The 18,457-nt window shown below is 41.0% G+C and overlaps 1 protein-coding gene across 1 annotated transcript in view; it reads left to right on the top strand.

The window, feature by feature from the left end:
• The window catches only part of CDON (cell adhesion associated, oncogene regulated), a 91,099-nt gene that overhangs the window by 26,778 nt on the left and 45,864 nt on the right, over positions 1-18,457 (top strand). Inside the window, exons 2-7 of the mRNA XM_054592772.1 lie at positions 10,219-10,355; positions 11,920-12,192; positions 13,515-13,661; positions 14,464-14,607; positions 15,257-15,544; positions 16,864-17,133. Of these exons, the coding sequence (XP_054448747.1) occupies positions 10,280-10,355; positions 11,920-12,192; positions 13,515-13,661; positions 14,464-14,607; positions 15,257-15,544; positions 16,864-17,133 (1,198 nt within the window). The 5' untranslated portion in view covers positions 10,219-10,279. The remainder of the gene's footprint in view (positions 1-10,218; positions 10,356-11,919; positions 12,193-13,514; positions 13,662-14,463; positions 14,608-15,256; positions 15,545-16,863; positions 17,134-18,457) is intronic.

Below are 18,457 nucleotides of genomic sequence, written 5' to 3'. Positions count from 1 at the left end.
AAGTTGATGCCATATTGTATGGAATTTATCGCTTGAATAAATATTTCCTAGGAAAATTGGGGTTTTTGGAGAAGTCTGCAGGAAATAGTAGCTTCTTTGCTAAATTGTTCAGATACTCAGAATGAAGAAACCTTCGACAGGAGATTTAAAGTCGGATGTGATTAAGGTCAAGGTAGTTCAATGGGTTAAACAAAATGTGTTTCTTGTTTGACTTCCCTAATTGAAATTGTGCTGAATTAATAAGTACTTAATAAAAATGTTTAAGTAGGCATGTTTTATTTTTGGTAGTTACTACAGAAAACTCATTTTTTCCCTCAACAGTTGCGAAGTAGCATATTTTGAAATAGATTGTATGAAAATAGGGATCCGTTCTCTTAAAGAAGGAAATTACTGTTTCATGAGGAGTAAGATGCCTTCACTTTATAAAAAGAAACTAACTTAAAGAAGTTTCTATTTTGAAGAACAATACTGACCCCAAAGCTGAGTTTTTGTTTACAAATTAATCACAGTGATTTCCTAAGCCTGGAAGAAAACTTAGCGAAAGTTTGGTATAGGAGTATAGGGAGGGCTTACTTCAGAGAGGCAGCTTCAGTCGTCCTTGGGAAGGCAAAGGCGTTCTTCAGAAACAAAGGAATCAAATCTAGAAATTCAGGAAGGACTTTTCCCAAAGGATTATTCTGGCCGCATGTTGAAAAGGGGTTATAAAAGCATTAAGTTCACCACCTGAACAATAAGTTAAGTAAATGTTAGGGAAGTATTTCCTTTCTTATTACCTTTAGCTTCCGTTTGCCAGCAGAAATGCTTCTGAGCCTGGGATGGCATAAAAGTACAGTTGGTTTTTTTTTTAAAAGATTTAATTTATGTCCAGAGAAGGGGAAGATAGGGAGAAAGAAAGAGAGAGAAACATCACTGCGTGGTTGCCTCTCGCACACCTCCAGCTGGAGACCAGGCCTGCAACCCAGGCTTGTGCCCTGACTGGGAATCGAACCGGCGACATTTTGGATCTCAGGCTGGCCAACACTCAGACCATTGAGCCACACCAGCCAGGGCAAAAGTACAGTTTTTCATATAAGACAAACTGCCTTCTGTGTAGATGTGAAGGGAAAACTTCAAGAAAGCCCTGCAATTTAGGAAATGTCAGCTCTTCTTGAGGAACTTCAGGCCAGGACTTCAGGAGCAGTACTGGGGACACGTGATAGTGGGGAGCCCTCCAAAAAGTTTTACAGCGTGGAGGAGTTGTCCCCTGATTTGTAGGGTCATGTGGTGCTACTCTTAGCTGTTCATTTTGTTTTTACTTTTTTTACCCTAATCTTCTGGAGGGGCTGTACTACCAGATACTTTCTTGGGAGCAAAGTGACCACTAAGCATCTTCCCAGACACTTAAATCAGCCACTCAGAACTGCAATGAAAATAATAGAATCTTGTTGGCTATTGACTTCCTCTGAAGATATGAAGGAGGTAGAAGAACTTCCTCGTGGTCATGTTAGTTCCTTCGGAGACTAGTGAGTTGGATAAGCCCTAACAGTTCTGGTTTTCACATGGGGAATTGATCGGGTCTTTGCCAAAGTCCAATAATAAGGCAAGATTGAATCCAGGCAAGATTGATAATAAGGCACTTCAGAATCCAGCCCCTTGAGTTATTTTACCACCTCCAGTAGTTTAGGGACATAGAGGTGTGTATGTGCTTTATGGACAAAAGCATTAAGGAAGGGAGAATAAAATTTTGAAATGGTAATTTACTATTTTGAATACCAGCAAATATTGCCAAAAGTGCCGGCAGTTTTTGCATACAAATTTTTAAAAGGGAAATACATATATATAAATCAAAGTCACACAGTATAACAGTGATTCCCTTATCCTACTTTAAAATAAATTTTGAGTAAAAAGAGATTTTTGTATCCATGGTACTTTTTGGTAATTGAACATTCAGTGACAAGGTTTGAGGAGTGAGGCACAGATAGTGCGGACTTTTTCATCTTCTTGCGTTACTTCTATGTAAATGCAGAATAATGTTAGAAGCAGCCTTGCTAGATTAGACAGTGAATGTTGCTTTATGACCCATCAAATATTCTAATTGCTCAGATCCACGTTTTATGTTCACCCTGCTTAGCGCAGTGTCAGGGTCTGAGCCACACGCCGGCGCGGGGGCCTGCTCACACTGCGCTGATGGCGGTCATCAAGGGCGGGCTCGCAGACAGTTGCCGACTTTTTCTTTTTAGAAAACAATTTGACTATGTATATTTAAAGAGTCTTAAAAATGTTTGTGCTCCTTGACCCAATAATTCCATTAAAAAAAACCTCTCCTGAGGACATAATTAGAGTGGTTAAAGATTTATGGACAAAGATGTCCTTTGCAACATTATCTGTAATAGCAAAAACCACCTACATACGAGGTCTGTCCAGAAAAAGTCCAACCATTATTAATATAATGGGAACGGCTTGTGCAACATCAATGTAACCTGGGAGCCGAGGAGAGTGGACTGGAATGCGCATGTATGAGCAATGATGACTTCACTGTACTAGTCAGTGGGGGTGGTAGGCACTGTTGAGTGAGCATGTGTACTGTGTGGCCATCGCATTCAAAACAACTGAGTGAGTAGAGCAACGAATCTGCATCAAATTGTGTGTTAAGCTTGAATCTTTCTTCATGGAAACTATTTGGATGATTCAGGAGGCAGCAACTCTGGGCAACTGGTGATCAGCAGCTTCATCATGACAGCTCGCCCACTCATGTGTCACGTCTCATGTGGAGTTTTTTGGTGAAACATCAAATCACCCAGGTGACACAGCCCAGATTTGGCACACTGTGACTCTTGGCTTTTCCCAAAACTAAAATCACCTTTGAAAGGGAAGAGATTTCAGACAATCAATGAGATTCAGGAAAATGTTATACAGCAGCTGATGGCAGTTGGGAGAAATGCATGAGGTCCCGAGGTGCCTACTTTGAAGGGGACTGAGGCATCATTGTCCTATGTACAATGTTCTTGTATCTTGTATCTTCTTCAATAAATGCCTCTATTTTTCATAGCACATGGCTGGATACTTTCTGGACAGACTGTGTACACACACACACACATATCACACATATATTAAAATGTAGTCAAACTATTCAAAAGGGAATGGCAAAGTACCTATGGCTATTACAAATTATGTTTATGGATGCTTTTAATAAGTAAAATTAATCATTAGGTAAATGAATGAAGCAGGAGTTAAAACTATTGCATATATGTTGTGGTCTCAATTATGTAAAGATACACATATTACACATATGGAAAGGATTAGAAGGAAAAGCACCAAAATATTGATATGTTATCTTTAGGTGAGGGAATTGTCATGTTTACTTTCCTTTGTATATTTATTCCACATGTTCGATGCTGAATGTGTTTTGTCAATGAGTATTTGTAGAAACACATTCACAACTTTCTACTTGTAACAGTAACATATTAATTTTAGAATATGTGAAAAAACTTGAATATTTTATTTAAAATACCTCCCAGCGTTGTGTTAACCACATTGAGCGCTTTAAAAAAATTCTAAGTGGGAAAAACACAGATGTCTAAAAAAAAAAATGACAGCGTGATTGAAGTCAGAATTCTCTTCCCTATGATTGAGAGCAGAATTCTGTTTTTAATTTTTGCACGCGAATATTTGGATGTTATATGCACTAGAAGAGAGGTCAAATAACAAGCCATATGCCAAAGCGATGAGTGACGGGGAGGGCTGGGCGCTCGCTCCACGAGCCTCTTCCCTCCTGGCTGGTTTCCTACTCAGAAAGGAGGAGAAGGGGAGGCTGGGATAACTTTTATTCCAGAGGAAATGAGGGCTGTTGTTTCTCTTGTCATGGTGCATTTTTACGGGTAAGAAAGGTGATGTACCTGTTCAGGCCACTGGTCTGTGTATAAGAAAATGGCAGGAGCCTTTTTCAGTTGTAGTGCACTTAACCAAATGAATGGTACATATGGCAAAGCAGTGCAAGACATACATACTTACATGTAAATTATAAATATATAAACTGTACATAGTATTTACATTTTTATGTAATTATACATAGGTATCTTATCTATGTTTTCCAATCACTTGCTAATCAAATAGCATGAACACTAATATTACTGAGTTTCCTTTTTTAACAGAGTACTTTTAAAAATGACATAGCATTGAGCAATTTTCCAGTATTGCTAATGGATATACCCTCATTCATACACCACCAAGCCCTCTTTGTGGTCAGCGAGGTTCATTTGGGAAGCTGGATCTAGGTCGGTATTGGTGGCCGTCGAATATAATTTCAAGCCGTCTGACCCATATAGCAACAGAACCCTTGGCCTTGCACCCGTTATCACAGCTCTCTAACAAACGGAGCAAGCTTGCCATGGATAAATATAAATACAAACCAAGTCAACAAGTATTTAATTAATGACTGTTATGGTCATAAGTTCTTTCCAACCTCCAAAATCAACAGATGCATGTTGGAGTTCCCATAAAGATGGTGGAGAGGTACACATCCCACAATCACATCAAAATTACAGAATAACCATCACTGAGAACCACCTGAAATCTAGCTGAACAGAGGTCCTACAACTAAGGCTGTGAAGGAGAAGCCACATTGAGACTGGTAGGAGGGGCAGAAACATACGATGGGCTGGTCCCACATCCAGGCTTGGCAGTTAAAATTTGGTAGGGTTATCTCAGCTGTGGAAATCCTCCTGAGGAGTGAGGGGTGCCAGCCTCACACCAGGACCACCAGCCTAGGGTTTCAGTGCCGGGAAAAGAAGTTCCCATAACATCTGCTGTGAAAACCAGTGGGGATTGTGGCTGAGGGAGACAGAGGGCTTCTGGAGTCCCAGGTATTCCTCTTAAAGGGCCTGCACATGGGCTTACTTGGACTTGTTCGCTTGGGGCCTCCAGTGGTGCTAGAGCAGCAGCTTGAAAGACCCGTCAGGAGCATATGGGGAGGAACTGAATTATCTGGCTTTGGGGTGAGGGCTGAGGGGCCAGCTTTTTCCCAGCCGGAAATGCTGGTAGAGGCTGTTGTTGCTTTTCTGAGCTGTCCGCCCATACTGCTGGCAAGCAGGCGCCGTATCTGAGTCTCCATGAACCTGACGGACGCTGTTCACTCTGCCCTGGTGATTCCCTGAGACCCAGACCCACCCAACCTGTGGACCCACCCACGCTATTTCTAGTAGCTTTTCCATACAAATGGCCTGTCCTGGCCCAGTCTTCAGACTTTCCTAAAATCTCAGTCAAAGGTTCACAAACCCCAAATAAGCAGCATCTGGCCTCAGTGTGCCCTGCACTTCTTGCTAAGTGGCCCCACGCCCAGCACTGGGGGTAGTCAGCCTCAGTTCACAGCTTGGCCTCTCCTGGGCACCTCCAAACCCAGCCCAATAGCAGCCATCTGCAGATTGCTTTGTAGCTCATGCCAGACAGGGCTCAGGTGGCAGCTGATCTTGGGCTGTACCTCCTGGGAGGCCCAGAGCCAGTACACCTGGCAGCCAGCTTCAGGCTGCAGCAGAGCACCACCTGACCACCTCCACCAGAGACACACTTAAGGGGCAGGCTCACTGCGTACCAGAGCCCTGCTGAAGTAACTCCTGCTATTTGGGGTCAGCCCGTGCACAACAGGTCGTCTGTTGGGGTTGCAGCTAGTTCTCTCAGCCTGTGGGCCTGGGGCTCAGTGCCTCCCATTGATGTACCAAAAGCAGTCAAGGCTCAAACACAACAGGAAGGTGGACACAGCTTAAACTGGGGGTGCACTTGGAGTGCCCAGATTGGGCAACCGGGAAGCTGTGCCGCTGGGCCCTACAGGACACATCTACTACATAAGGCCACTCCATAAGACTCGGAGACATAGCAGCTCTACCTGATATATAGCAACAAACATGGGAAGACAACCAAATGAGGAGACAAAGACATGTTCCAAATGAATGAACAGAACAAAACTCCAGAAAAAGAGCTAGACAAAATGGAGACAAGTGATCTACCAAATGCACAACTCAAAACATCACTTATAAGGATGCTCAATGACCTCAGTGAGATCTTTGACAAAGAGATAGAAAACAAAAATGGAATTAGAAAACATAAAAGAGAACCAGTCAGAAATGAAGAATGCTGTGACTGAAAAGAATACATTACAGGGAATTACAGTAAAGTAGATGAAACAGAGGATCAAATCAGCGAATTGGAAGTTAAGGAAGCAGAAAACAGCCAATTAGAACAGCAAAAGTAAAAAGTACAAAAAAAAATGAGGATAGTTTAAAGAACCTCTGGGACAACTGCAAGCGTACCAACATTCACATCTTGGGAGGGCTGGAGGAAAAGAGAGCAAAGAATTGAAAACATATTTGAAAAAATAATGATGGGAAACTTCCTTAACCTGGTGAAGGAAATAGATATACAAGTCCAGGAAAGCACAGAAAGTCCCAAACAAAATGAACCCAAAGAGGTCCACACCAAGACACATCATAATTAAAATACCAAAAGTTAAAGACAAAGAGGGAATCTTAAAAGCAGCAAGAGAAAAGCAGGTAGTTACCTACAAGGGAGCTCTCATAAGACTGTCAGCTGATCTTAACAGAAACTTTGTAGGCCAGAAGGGATTGGCATGAAATATTCAAAGTGATAAAAAGCAAGGACCTACAATCAAGTCTATTCTATCCAGAAAAGCTGTGATTTAGAATTGGAGGGCAGATGAAGAGCTTCCCGGAAGAGAAAAAGCTAAAGGAGTTCATTGCCACAAAACCAGTATTACAAGAAATGTTAAAGGGTCTTTTTTACAAAGAGGAAGAAGAAAAAGATTTAAAAAATATAAATAATAAAATGGCAATAATATGTATTGATCATCATTACTTTTAATGCAAGTGGATTAAATACTCCAAAATAGGGTAGTTGAATGGATAACAAAACAAGACCCTTGTGCTGCCTACAAAAGACTTAATTCAGGTCAAAAAACACAAAAAAAGACTGAAAGTAAAGGGATGGACAAAGATATTTCATGAAAATGGAAACAAAAATTAAAAAGGTGTGGTAGCAATCAATATTTATACCAGACAAAAAATAAATTTTAAAACAAGGGTGATAACAAGAGACGAAGAAGGACCCAGTAATTTCACTTCTGGGCATTTAACTGAAGAAACCCAAAACATTAATTTGAAAAAAAAAAAGTATCTTATATTCATTGCAGCATTATTTACAATAGCCAAGATATAGAAACAGCCTAAGTGTCCATCAAGAGATGAACGGGATAAAGTAGAAATGGTGCCTGTACACAGTGAAATATGACTCAGCCATAAAAAAGAAGGAAATCCTGCATCTGCAACAACATGAACGGACAAAGAGGCTGTGAAATAAGACGGAGAAAGACAAATGTCAGATGATTTTACTTATATGTGGAATCAGTGCAACAAAACGAATGAACACACAGAACAGAAACAGACTCATAGCTACAGAGACCATTTTGACACTTGCTAGGTGGGCGGGGCATTGAGGGGAAAGGTGGAAAAAGTGAGGGGATTAAGAAGTGCAAATTGGTGGTCACAGAATAGTCATGGGGATGTAAAGTACAACATAGAGAATATAGTCAATAAAATTTTAATAACTATGGATAGTGTCATATGGGTACTAGACTTACCAGGGTGATCACTTAGTAAGTTATACAATGTGTTATTACTACATTGTATGCCTGAAACTAATATAATATGCATCAACTGTATTAGAAAAATAAATATTAAATTAGAAATGGACGGTGTGTTATGAGAAACCTGATAGAATGAGTAAAGTATATTTCTGTGTGCTGCTGTTTAGGTAGCAATAATGAGCTGTGAAATTTTAAAGGACATCTGTAAAGTAACTCAGTAGATCATATGCTGGGGTTAAAGTTGACTCAGGAATTTTTTCCCGGGCTTTTCAATAAATAAATAGTTGAGGAAAGATTTGGCAAAAGGAAGAAACACTCCTACTTGTCCTCATTCTCTCAGGAAAGTGGCTCCTGTTAGCAAGTTATTTGAATGTTTACTTTGCTTGACTGCTTAGCAGTGGTGTGTCAGTTCTTACCCTTGAAGAAAATATGAATTCAAATAAACCAAAAAAAAAAAAAAGTTTTCACACAGATGGCCCTTTCTTCCCATGAAGAGTACCAAAATATCCTCTCTCATTTTTAAGAAGAGGTCAGCAAGGAAAAATTGAAAAGGCAGCCCATGAACTGATAGTCCGTCATTGGGATAAAGTGGAATTTGCTACTCGTAGAATTTGGAGTACGTGACATAGAGAAGTAAGCATTTTTAGCTTTGCTAAATTGTTATATTATCTCTGTATTCGAAAATCCCCCCACAAACAAACCTTCCCTTGACTGCCATTCATCTACATCCATTCTCCCTATTTTTCTGCTGCCCTCTTATAGCAAAACTCTTGAGTGCTCTGTGCCTGCTTTCTTCGTTTCCTCTCTTCCCTTTGTATTGTGAACCCCCTGCCAGTCTTTCCTCCCGTCCCCACTGAAACCCGCCCCCACTGAAACCCCTCTTGTCAGTGTCACCAGAGATCTCCATTATGTTCTCATGGTGTCTCGTCTTACTCTGCTTCTCAGAAGTGTCTGAGAGAGTTCATGACTCTTCTAGAGATTTTTTTTTTTCTATTTTTCTCCCCAGATACAATGTTCTCCTAGATTTCTTCCAATTTCTTTGATGACTTTCCAGTCTCCATTGCTCCTTCCTTCTCTTCTGTTCAGTCTCTGAAGGCTGGAATGCCCCAAGGCTCCTACCTGGTCCTTCCTCTTCTCTCATTTTCCTTAGAGCTCATACAGTGCCATGGCTTGTATAGGTCCAGTGTCTGCATTTCCAGCTCTCACTTACTCCACAGCTCGACTCCTCTATGTCGTTGTTGATCGACAGCAGTACTGGGCTGCCTGATAGATATCCTAGGCTTAACTTGGCTAAAACGGCACCGTTCACTAACCCCCTCTCTTACTGCCTCCCTCTCTCCTGTCTTCCCCATTGCAGCACACAGAGCTATTATTCATTCTGTTAAACCAAAACTATTAGCACATCTCTTTATCTCGCATTCTGTGTCCAAGCTTCAGCAAATTTTCTTGGTTCTATCTTTAGCCTGTGTTTTGAGTCCAGCTGCTTTTCACCACCGCACAGCTGACTCGCTGGTCCAACGCCCCCCCCCTTCTTATCTCTATCCTGCGGGGTTGCATTACTCTCCTTGGTCTCCTTCCATCCCTGCCCCGCTTTGGTCCAGTCCCCGCCAGCCAGTGATCTTTTTAAAACCTAAGTGAGATGCCACCATGCCCCTTCTCTAAGTCCTCTAAGGACTTGCTATCACATTGAAAATAGTCCAACATTTTTTTAAATTTTATTTTTCAATGACAGTTGGCATATTAGTTTTAGGTGTACAACATAGTAATTAGACACTTACATGCCGTATGCAGTGATCACCCTGTGAAGTCTAATACCCATGCGACAGCATACGTAGTTATTACAATATTTTTTGACTGTATCCTCCATGCTGTGTATTACATCCCTGTGACTGTTTTTATAGCTAGCAATTTGTACTTCTAATCCCTACCACCTTTTTCACCCAATTCCAAAATCTCTACCATGCTTTTCAAAGCTGGGTAGAATCTGGGCCAGCTTTCTTTTTTACGCTCACTTCCTGGCTCATCCTGCGCTTGCCACCTGGTCTTCGGATGTTCTGCAAACACGCTACGTAACCTCCAGCCCCACACAGGCCTGCACTTGGTATCCTCTGCGGGAACAATCCATGCGCCCACGTCCCCCATCTGAAAAAAAGGGAAGGAAACCATTAGTTCCTATGTCATAGGGTTGCTGTGAAGATGAAGTTAATGTATTAATAGCACTGAAATGTGTCTTGCACATAGTAAGCACTATATAAGTGCTGGCTATTTGCTGGTTATTTTATTTCTGTTTTAAAGTATGTAGAGAAGGAGTACATTTTGATAGTGTTGAATTGTAGATGCTTGTGAGACATAAAACAAATGCACTACAGGCTGTTGAAAATATTCATTTGGAATGATGGATTCTGCATCGTACAAGGTATCTCAACACTTTGGAAGAATAACCAAAACTTCTAACTGTAATTAAGTGCCTAGAGATTAGTTTGCAAGTGGGGAAGAGATCGAATATGCTCACAACTCTATTGACTATTCACATTAATGAGTTCAACTGTTTCTGTGGTTTAGATTTCTTTTCTGTGACTGTTTTTCAGCGAGCCAAGACCTGGGCTTTCCTCTGGAAACCTGTCCCGCCCGCCTCTGTAACCTGGCGCTATGCATCCGCATCCTGGCCCCTTCCGCACGCTGCTGTATGGTGTTCTTTTGGCTCTGTGCTCTCCCGTGAGTTCAGGTGAGAGTAGGAGAATAGTAGTATTTTAGCTGGAGATTTTCCTCACCTTAATCTAAAAAAATAAACAAACCAACATAAAAACCTCGACTTCAGCGTTTCGCTGGTGGTGATGGATTCTAAAAACATTCGTAAAATTTGTTTACGCTGGTGGCGATGGAGTCTAAACACATTCGTAAAATCATTTGTTAGAATGATTTTAAAACTTTGATTGATTTGGCAGTTTAATGATCTCTTAGTAGTGCTGCTTGGACATTAGCCGGCCTTCACATCAATGTCCTTGTAATTTATTCCTTCTGTTGCCTTAAAAATAAAATATTTTCCAATTGTGCCTTTTTCAGTAAGAAGATAGATTTCAAAATTAAAACAGGAATAAAATGCTGACTGCATACCACCAAAAAGAAATTTTAGAATCAGCATGTAACAGTATTCATCTTGGAGTGAGAGAATTTGGTTCAAATCCCAGGTCTCTTGTGACCTTGTCTAATTTATTACCTAACACTTTGGGTTACTGAAAAGCTTAACTCTATTTCTTGTTAAGTGTGTAAGGTAAGGCTGAGCCTAATAATGGCCCACATGCGTTTATTTTTCTTATAGGTTTTTGTAAAGACATATATGTTATACACATGTACATTGATGTTTGCTCATTAAGTAATATTTATTTTCCTCTGTTAAATATACTATACAACTATATTATATTTAATGAGGGAAAATTGATGTAGTGGTTTTATTACCTTTTTTTTCCTTTCTAAACAACAACTTCAGATTTAGTCAGGAGAGGTACTTTCCTTAATCTTCATTTCTGATAAAATATCCTGTAAAAGTAGAATCAATAATTTATTGATTTTTTTAGAGAAAGTATTTTATTTTGCCAGAGCAACAGCATTCCTGTCCTCTGTTCTGGGTGGAAGAGAGGACTCTGTTTTGATACTTAAATTCAAGACTCCTCCGACCCCCACCCCCAAGTGCCTAGAGAAATAGACCTAACAAATGAAACTATTCCAAATAGTAAATAAAAATAGTAGGGTTGATGCCCTATTGAGCCTTCTATCCAAAAAAAGAATAGACTTTGTAAGTTCAATGTGGCTTCCTAACTTTCTACTTCTGCTTTCTTAGAAGTTGAACATTATTTTATATTAAAGGGAAGTGGTAAAGAAGTACCATAGCCTTATTATAAAATAACTTGCTCTTAAAAGTCAAATCCTGTTGGTAATAGGGGAGAGAATTCTTTTTAGTTTGAAAGTCATCTCCACTTTTTCAGATTCTCAACTTTCATTTCTTAAAAGCCACTTCCTTTAATAAGCAATTTGCCATTTCTCATTCATATCATGAGGATTCTTTTCTATTTTACCCTAATTGTTAAATCCTAGGTTAACATGTTGCCTTTTTTTCCTTCCAAAAATTGGCTTTTAAGACTTCCTAGAACATTTACAAGCACTAAGAACCATAGCATACATAGATCAAGTAAGGGATTGTCTGTAGTTACATAGATTGAGATGCAATGTATTTAATGTATTTTCTTTCTCATCCTCCCCTTCCTCTGCACATGGGGAATGTTCCCTTACAGACTTGGCACCTTATTTTACTTCTGAGCCACTGTCTGCTGTCCAGAAACTCGGTGGACCTGTAGTTCTACATTGTTCTGCTAAACCTGTGACTGCTCATATCACGTGGTTGCATAATGGAAAAAGATTGGATAGAAGCTTGGAACAGGTTAAGATTCATCAGGGGACTTTGACTCTTCTCTCTCTCAGCCCCTCCCTTTTGGGTCACTACCAATGCGTTGCCAACAACAGCGTCGGGGCCGTGGTGAGTGGCCCTGCCACAGTGTCCGTTGCAGGTGAGTTTAATTTTGTCCCTGTTACATATGGTTTTTCCTGAAATGACTGTTAGTGTGTGCATTTGGGAGTAGTGGGAAAGCATGGGTTTTGGAGGAAGACACAGAGGTTCTCATCCCAGCCTTGACTCTTGCCGGGTGTTTAATTTGGGGATATGTGCTTGAGCCTCAGCAAGCCCAGCCTGGTTCTTTCTACTTCTGCTTTCTTAAGAGTTGAACGTTGTTTGATATGAAAGGGGAGTGGTGAAGAAGTACCAGAGAGCCTGTAACAAGGGTGTGGAAGTGATTTTTTACACAGGACAGTTTTCTGAAGTGAATTCTGAATTTGTTTTGATTAGTGTTTAAAAGTCCTTAATGCGAGCAACAACAAAAAAGCCATTGTCTACTTTGACACTCAGTTATTTTATGCAGTTCTTTATCTTTCTTTCACATCTAATTGTTTTATTTGCCTGATTACTGAGTGATTTTAATTTATTTAATTGAAACCAGGCTAAAGAAACAGGAAAATAATAACTGACTGTAAAGAAAGGAATGTTGCGTATTGAACTTGGGGAAAATCTGGAATTCGTGGCTTTCTTAGTACGTGTGAGCCATCTGCCTTTCAAATGGTGATGGCTTCCAGCAATGGAAAACGTCTTTGTAAGGGCACCCCTATTTACAGAACAAATCTGGATTCCCCAGGAGTAGTGAGTTTGTCATAACTGAGAAGAGTAAATGTTTTCGTAGAGCTGTGACCCATGGACTGCTCCGAGAGCGCGCTGGAGGGCTGGCTTCCCGTGGCGGGCTGCTGCCTGCTGCTGGCATTGGGGATGCAGGAGCCGCCCCGCACAGGCTCCGTCTGCAGGGAACTTAGGCTGAGGGCAACGGAGACCGAGTTAGCGTGTGCAGATAATTCAGATGACACACAGCTTTGTTTTACAATGTCCTGGGTTCATCCTCACAAACCATTGTATTGAATGCGAGTAGCTACAGACAGAGCAATGATGCACAGGGGAAATCAGTGTTGACGAGGGCCTGGATTGAAAAGGATTTATCTTGACAGAACGGGAACAATTATGCCTTATAGTTCGCCCTCATGTTTTAAGAGCAGTGCTTTTCCCCGAGGTCTTCGGGAGAAGGGAGCCAGGACTTGTAGCTCCAGCCCTCAACCACGCACCTCTCCCCCGACTGCCTTTTGAGAGGAGCAGACCCTGCGGCCCTGTGAATGGGGATTGGCCGCCACAGACGGCCTTGTTGCAGATGTTGTTTCTAGTTTTTAAATTTCCTTCTGGAGACAGAGTTCGAATTTACATATATTTATTTTTCTATTTATTTGTTTATTTTAGTTCTCAGTGATTTTGATTCATCAACAAAGCATGTTATTACAGCGGAAGAAAAAAGCACTGGTTTCATTGGCTGCAAGGTACCAGCTAGCAACCCCAAAGCTGAGGTGCGCTATAAAATCCGGGGAAAATGGCTGAGACATTCCACAGGTGAGAGTTTTTAGGAGAAGCCAATGGCACCCACAGGTCAGACGTTCATTAAAGAGCCTACTGCTCATCCCTGTGTGCTGGGGATTGTGGATAGTAAGATAGTAAGATAGTTCTCTGCTCTCAGAAATCAAGGAGAAGAGACTGGAAGAAATGGTTACATGACAGAAATGATTACCATCCACACTCCAGGGCTCGCCCCCTGCACTCGTTCGTCTCCGCTCAGACAGACCGTCCTCTGAGGAGGCCGCCCTCGGGGCCCTTTCTAACCTGACCCGCCCTGCTGCTCACTGTCCCCCGCCTTCAGCTCCGCTTCCCCCCAGCACTGTGTCAGTGCGCTTCTGTTCGCTGGCCTGCTATTCGCCTTTTCTCTGCCACCCCCGGTGCCTTCGTCTGCGGTCTTCATTGCTGTGTCACCTGTGCCTGGGCTGTCGTTGGCAGAAAACAGGCACTCAGAACACATTGGTTGAGAAAGAAATGAATGACCGGACGAGACCTAATGCTGGGCGATGGCGCAGGGCGCTGTGTCTTTGTCTGACGCCGCTCTCTCCGCCTGCGGCCCATTCTCACCAGCGACCTGTCGCCAGATGTTTCAAATGGGCTGCATTTTGTTACTCTAGTGCCACGGACTTCTTTTTTGCCTTGACTTTTCCTTTCCTTTGTTTAGTGATTTTTTTTTTCCTCAATTGCTTACTTGCTGCTAGTCTTACGTCTAAATTTAAAGCATAACTATCAAAATTGATTAGTTTTCTCTGGGGTCCTTTTGTAAAGAAAGATGCCTAACTGCATCCCCGTCCTTCCTCAGAGAATTACTTCATCCTGCCGTCGGGAAACCTTCAGATTTTGAATGTATCCATGGAGGACAAAGGATCATATAAATGTGCAGCTTTTAATCCTGTCACAAATGAATTAAAAGTCGAACCCATTGGCCGAAAGCTCCTTGTGAGTCGTAAGTATTTGGGCGAGTAATGATAACTAGGGAAAGCGTCCTCAGAAGCATTCCTCACAACAAGTGGAAAAGCGAGAGTTCATTTTTCTTTTGGATCATATTTGTTTATCATAAGAAAGTCTTCTGAAAATTAAATACATAAATGTATTCTAGAATAGTACTGTGCAGGTTTTAAAAATGTAATGATTTGCTAGAGGAGAATTTGGGTCAAGATGACGGAGTGAAATACATCTGGAGAATTTGCCCTTTGCTCAAATAAAAATAATTATAGAGAGATTATAGAGAAAATGTAACTTGATATTAGTGCTCATCAAGTTTGTGGCTAACTGTGAATTATGAAGATACATATCTCTGCTCTCTTTCATACCCGATGTTCAGATTATGGTAGTTCAGCCGAGGAGGCACCATAGCCAAAGCCTGGGGAAGTGGTGGTTCCTGCCCTTGGTGAGCAATCCACATTTCTAAGCTGCTCATCCAGAAGACGCCCTGAAGGATCGCAAACCCCCTTAATTTTAATTCTCAGTTAAAAATGATTAAACTACCAAACAGGACCTTGTAGTGTAAAGAATAAATGGGAACACGGGAAACCCCATAGATTTGCTAAGGAGGAGATCGGACGTGACGGTACTTTTTTGTTTTCTTTTTTCAGGCCCTTCCTCAGATGACTTCCACATTCTCCACCCCCCGCTTTCGCAAGCATTGGCTGTGCTCTCTCGCAGTCCCATAACCCTGGAGTGTGTGGTGAGTGGGGTCCCCACTTCTCACGTGCACTGGCTGAAGGACGGTCAGGACGCCGTGGTGGGACGCAGTTGGAGGAGGCTGTATTCTCATCTCGCCACAGACGGCATCGACCCAGCGGATGCCGGAAACTACTCCTGTATGGTGGGAAGCAAGTCTGGAGGCGTGAAACACGTGACTTACATGGTTAATGTACTTGGTAAGATGTTACCCAGTAAATGTTTTCAAGTCAGACTGTTTTTCTGATCTGACTGATACTTGAATGGGAGCTCTATTTGTGAACTACGAATGAAACAAGGACTATGAAGAAATATCTACACCAGTAGACAGTAGCTTCATTTTCCCAGCGGACTGCTGAATGAGGCAGTATTTCTGGGTGTCGCAGAACATTCCACCTGGGATGTTCCTGGGAGCCTCACCCCGCCCTGGTAACTTACTGCAGGGCTTGTTTTTCTCAGTGACCTGGAGGTAGGAAACTGGAACTCAGTAGCATGGAAGATTCTGGGCTGTTGTCAGCAGTAGTATCCAGCAGTAGTAACTAAGGCAGAGCACTGACTAGAAAACCTCATCTCAAAAAGAAATCTGTCTACGGCCATGCCACCCTGAATGCGCCCGATCTCATCAAAAAGAAATCTGTTTCATTTTATTTTCCCTTTTGGAATGTTTTCACTCTACCTGGCTCATAAAATTTGCATTATTTTCACTTTCATTTCTGTATCTGTTCTTTATGTCAAAGCTATTCCATTTTTCCAGCTACCTATATTACTCTCACGTGTAGTGGCAGAAAACATTTTTCTTTATCAAAACAGGTTTTCATGAAAACCAGAAAAAATAGTTAGTAAGTGGTTTCTTAGTTAATACGGTTTTTGTAAATCTGCCCGTGTTTAGTTGCAAGAATGGCCTCATGTAGGTTATACTGGAATTAATTTAGGTGTTTGGCAAATGGGCTTTAAAGTTGAATGATCATTAGGACTACAATAATATGCATAATTATTTAATTTGGGCACATGTTGCAAATGTTGAGAAATGGTTTACTTAATGTTTAAGTAAAAAAAAAATCACTTGATGGATATTAACAGAAGTGTCTTTGCCCAGTATCCACCTAACCTCAAAGCAGAATTGACCATAAAAAGAACTTAACTTCTGAATAAGGTGTTTTTTTCTGTCCTGGCTCTTGTTTAGTGTGAAATCCAGGGAAACTATTACTTTATTTCAAACAAATCACCTGAAACTAATGCTAAGAAAAACCCCAAATTAGAAACTCTTTGTGTGTGTGTGTATATTTGTGTGTGTTAAGGGAATTAAGTGGGCGGAGAGTTCTATAAAAAGAGATTATAACATATTAGTAACATATGGTTTGTCGTATTAAAGGAAAGTTAAAATACATTTCTAATTTTTTTTTTCCTTGACCACAGCAGATGGGAGAATGCGAGTAAACAATACAATTTGGTTTTAGTTCGTTGTTGGTAAAGAGAAGATTTTATATGACTCGCGTGGTAATTTGTGTTTTGTTTTCAGAACATGCTTCAATTTCTAAAGGACTGAAGGATCAGACAGTGTCTCTCGGGGCCACAGTGCAGTTTACTTGTGAGGTCCGTGGGAACCCATCCCCCAACCGCACCTGGCTTCATAACGCACAGCCTATTCGCCCTTCCCCGCGACATCTAACTGCAGGCAATGGATTGAAAATCAGTGGTGTTACCATGGAAGACTCTGGCCTGTATCAGTGTATAGCGGATAATGGAATTGGATTTATGCAGTCTACTGGGAGACTTGAAATTGAAAAAGGTAGTCTTTAGATCCTATAATTAACTATAGGAAATTTTACTTTACAGACAGGCTTTTATCGTAGTTAAAATGTAACTAAAGGGAACGATCCGATCACCATAACAGAACTGTCTCCATGTTCCCTGGGTCTTGCCTTTCTAGATGCAGATAGACATTTCCATGAAGAAACAGCCTTATTTAATCAAGCTCATTAAAAAATATTTTTCAATATACTATATATTGACTAAGTATATGGTAAAAGTTTCTCACTCTGGTTCCCCAGGCACCCAGATATCTATAGCTAATGAGTTTTATCAGTGTTTTTGAATGTCCTTGTACATCACACACAAGATATTCGTACCATATATAACTAACAAATGAACGGTATCTGGTATATACAAAGAACTCTGAATCGTTATCAAAAGGATAAATGACAGTAGAAAAATGGACAAAAGGCATTTCACAAAGGAGGGAAAACTATGTGACACATAAACATGTGAAAAGATGTTCAATGTCATTAGTACTCAGGAAAGTATAGCTAATGACTAGTGAGATAGCATTTAACACATAAAGAGTACGGGAAAATTCAGACATCTGATAGTACCAAGCATTGGTTGGTTTGTCAAATGTAGGAAGTAGGACTAGGGAAAAAGAAAGACAGGCTGGAGAAAATGTCTCTTGTCATCGATGTCCCATTGTAGGCGTACTTAAAAGTAGCCCTAGAGAATACATGGGACCGAAAGCAAAGAGTAGGTGCCTCTATTAGAAACAAAATGCTTTTTGTGTATATAGTAAAAAGTATCTTAATCAACTTTTACTCAGAACATGGTTTTTCCCCTAGGCTTTTTATAATTAGGTCCCTTCCCGCCACCACCCCAGTAACAGACAGTTTTCATGAAAAGATATGTAGTTTTTTCCTACTTTACACCTTTTTCATGTTAAAGTATGAGGTTTTGGCTTCACATGTTCTATATTTCTAGTGGTCAGATGTGTGTAGGATACCTACTGGAAAGCTCTCAACACTGTATATACATTCCCTTCTTTCTGAAAGACAGGAAATCTGTGTAGGAAACATCTAGGAGTTCACAACTATGAAAAATCCTAATGACACTTTCACTCAGTGCAAGTTGAGAGGAGAACTGACAGGGAGGGGGTTTGCTTGGCTCTAGTCCTTGTATCACTCCTTGTGCGTGACGTCGCGAACAGTGTTATTTCAGTGAATGATCATGTTCTTCACGCTGTTCCGCATGTAAAACACTTATTTAGAAACACATGTATGAAAGATGTTTCTGACTGCTACTTGTGCACGACATCAAGAATATTTACACACGAGGACAAAATTACA

The sequence above is a fragment of the Pteronotus mesoamericanus genome, unplaced genomic scaffold (assembly GCF_021234165.1).
Source record: "Pteronotus mesoamericanus isolate MK-2021 breed Mesoamerican mustached bat unplaced genomic scaffold, CSHL_Meso_final scaffold_371, whole genome shotgun sequence".
Classification (NCBI taxonomy): Eukaryota; Metazoa; Chordata; class Mammalia; order Chiroptera; family Mormoopidae; genus Pteronotus; species Pteronotus mesoamericanus.
This window is presented reverse-complemented; position numbering and strand designations above follow the sequence as displayed.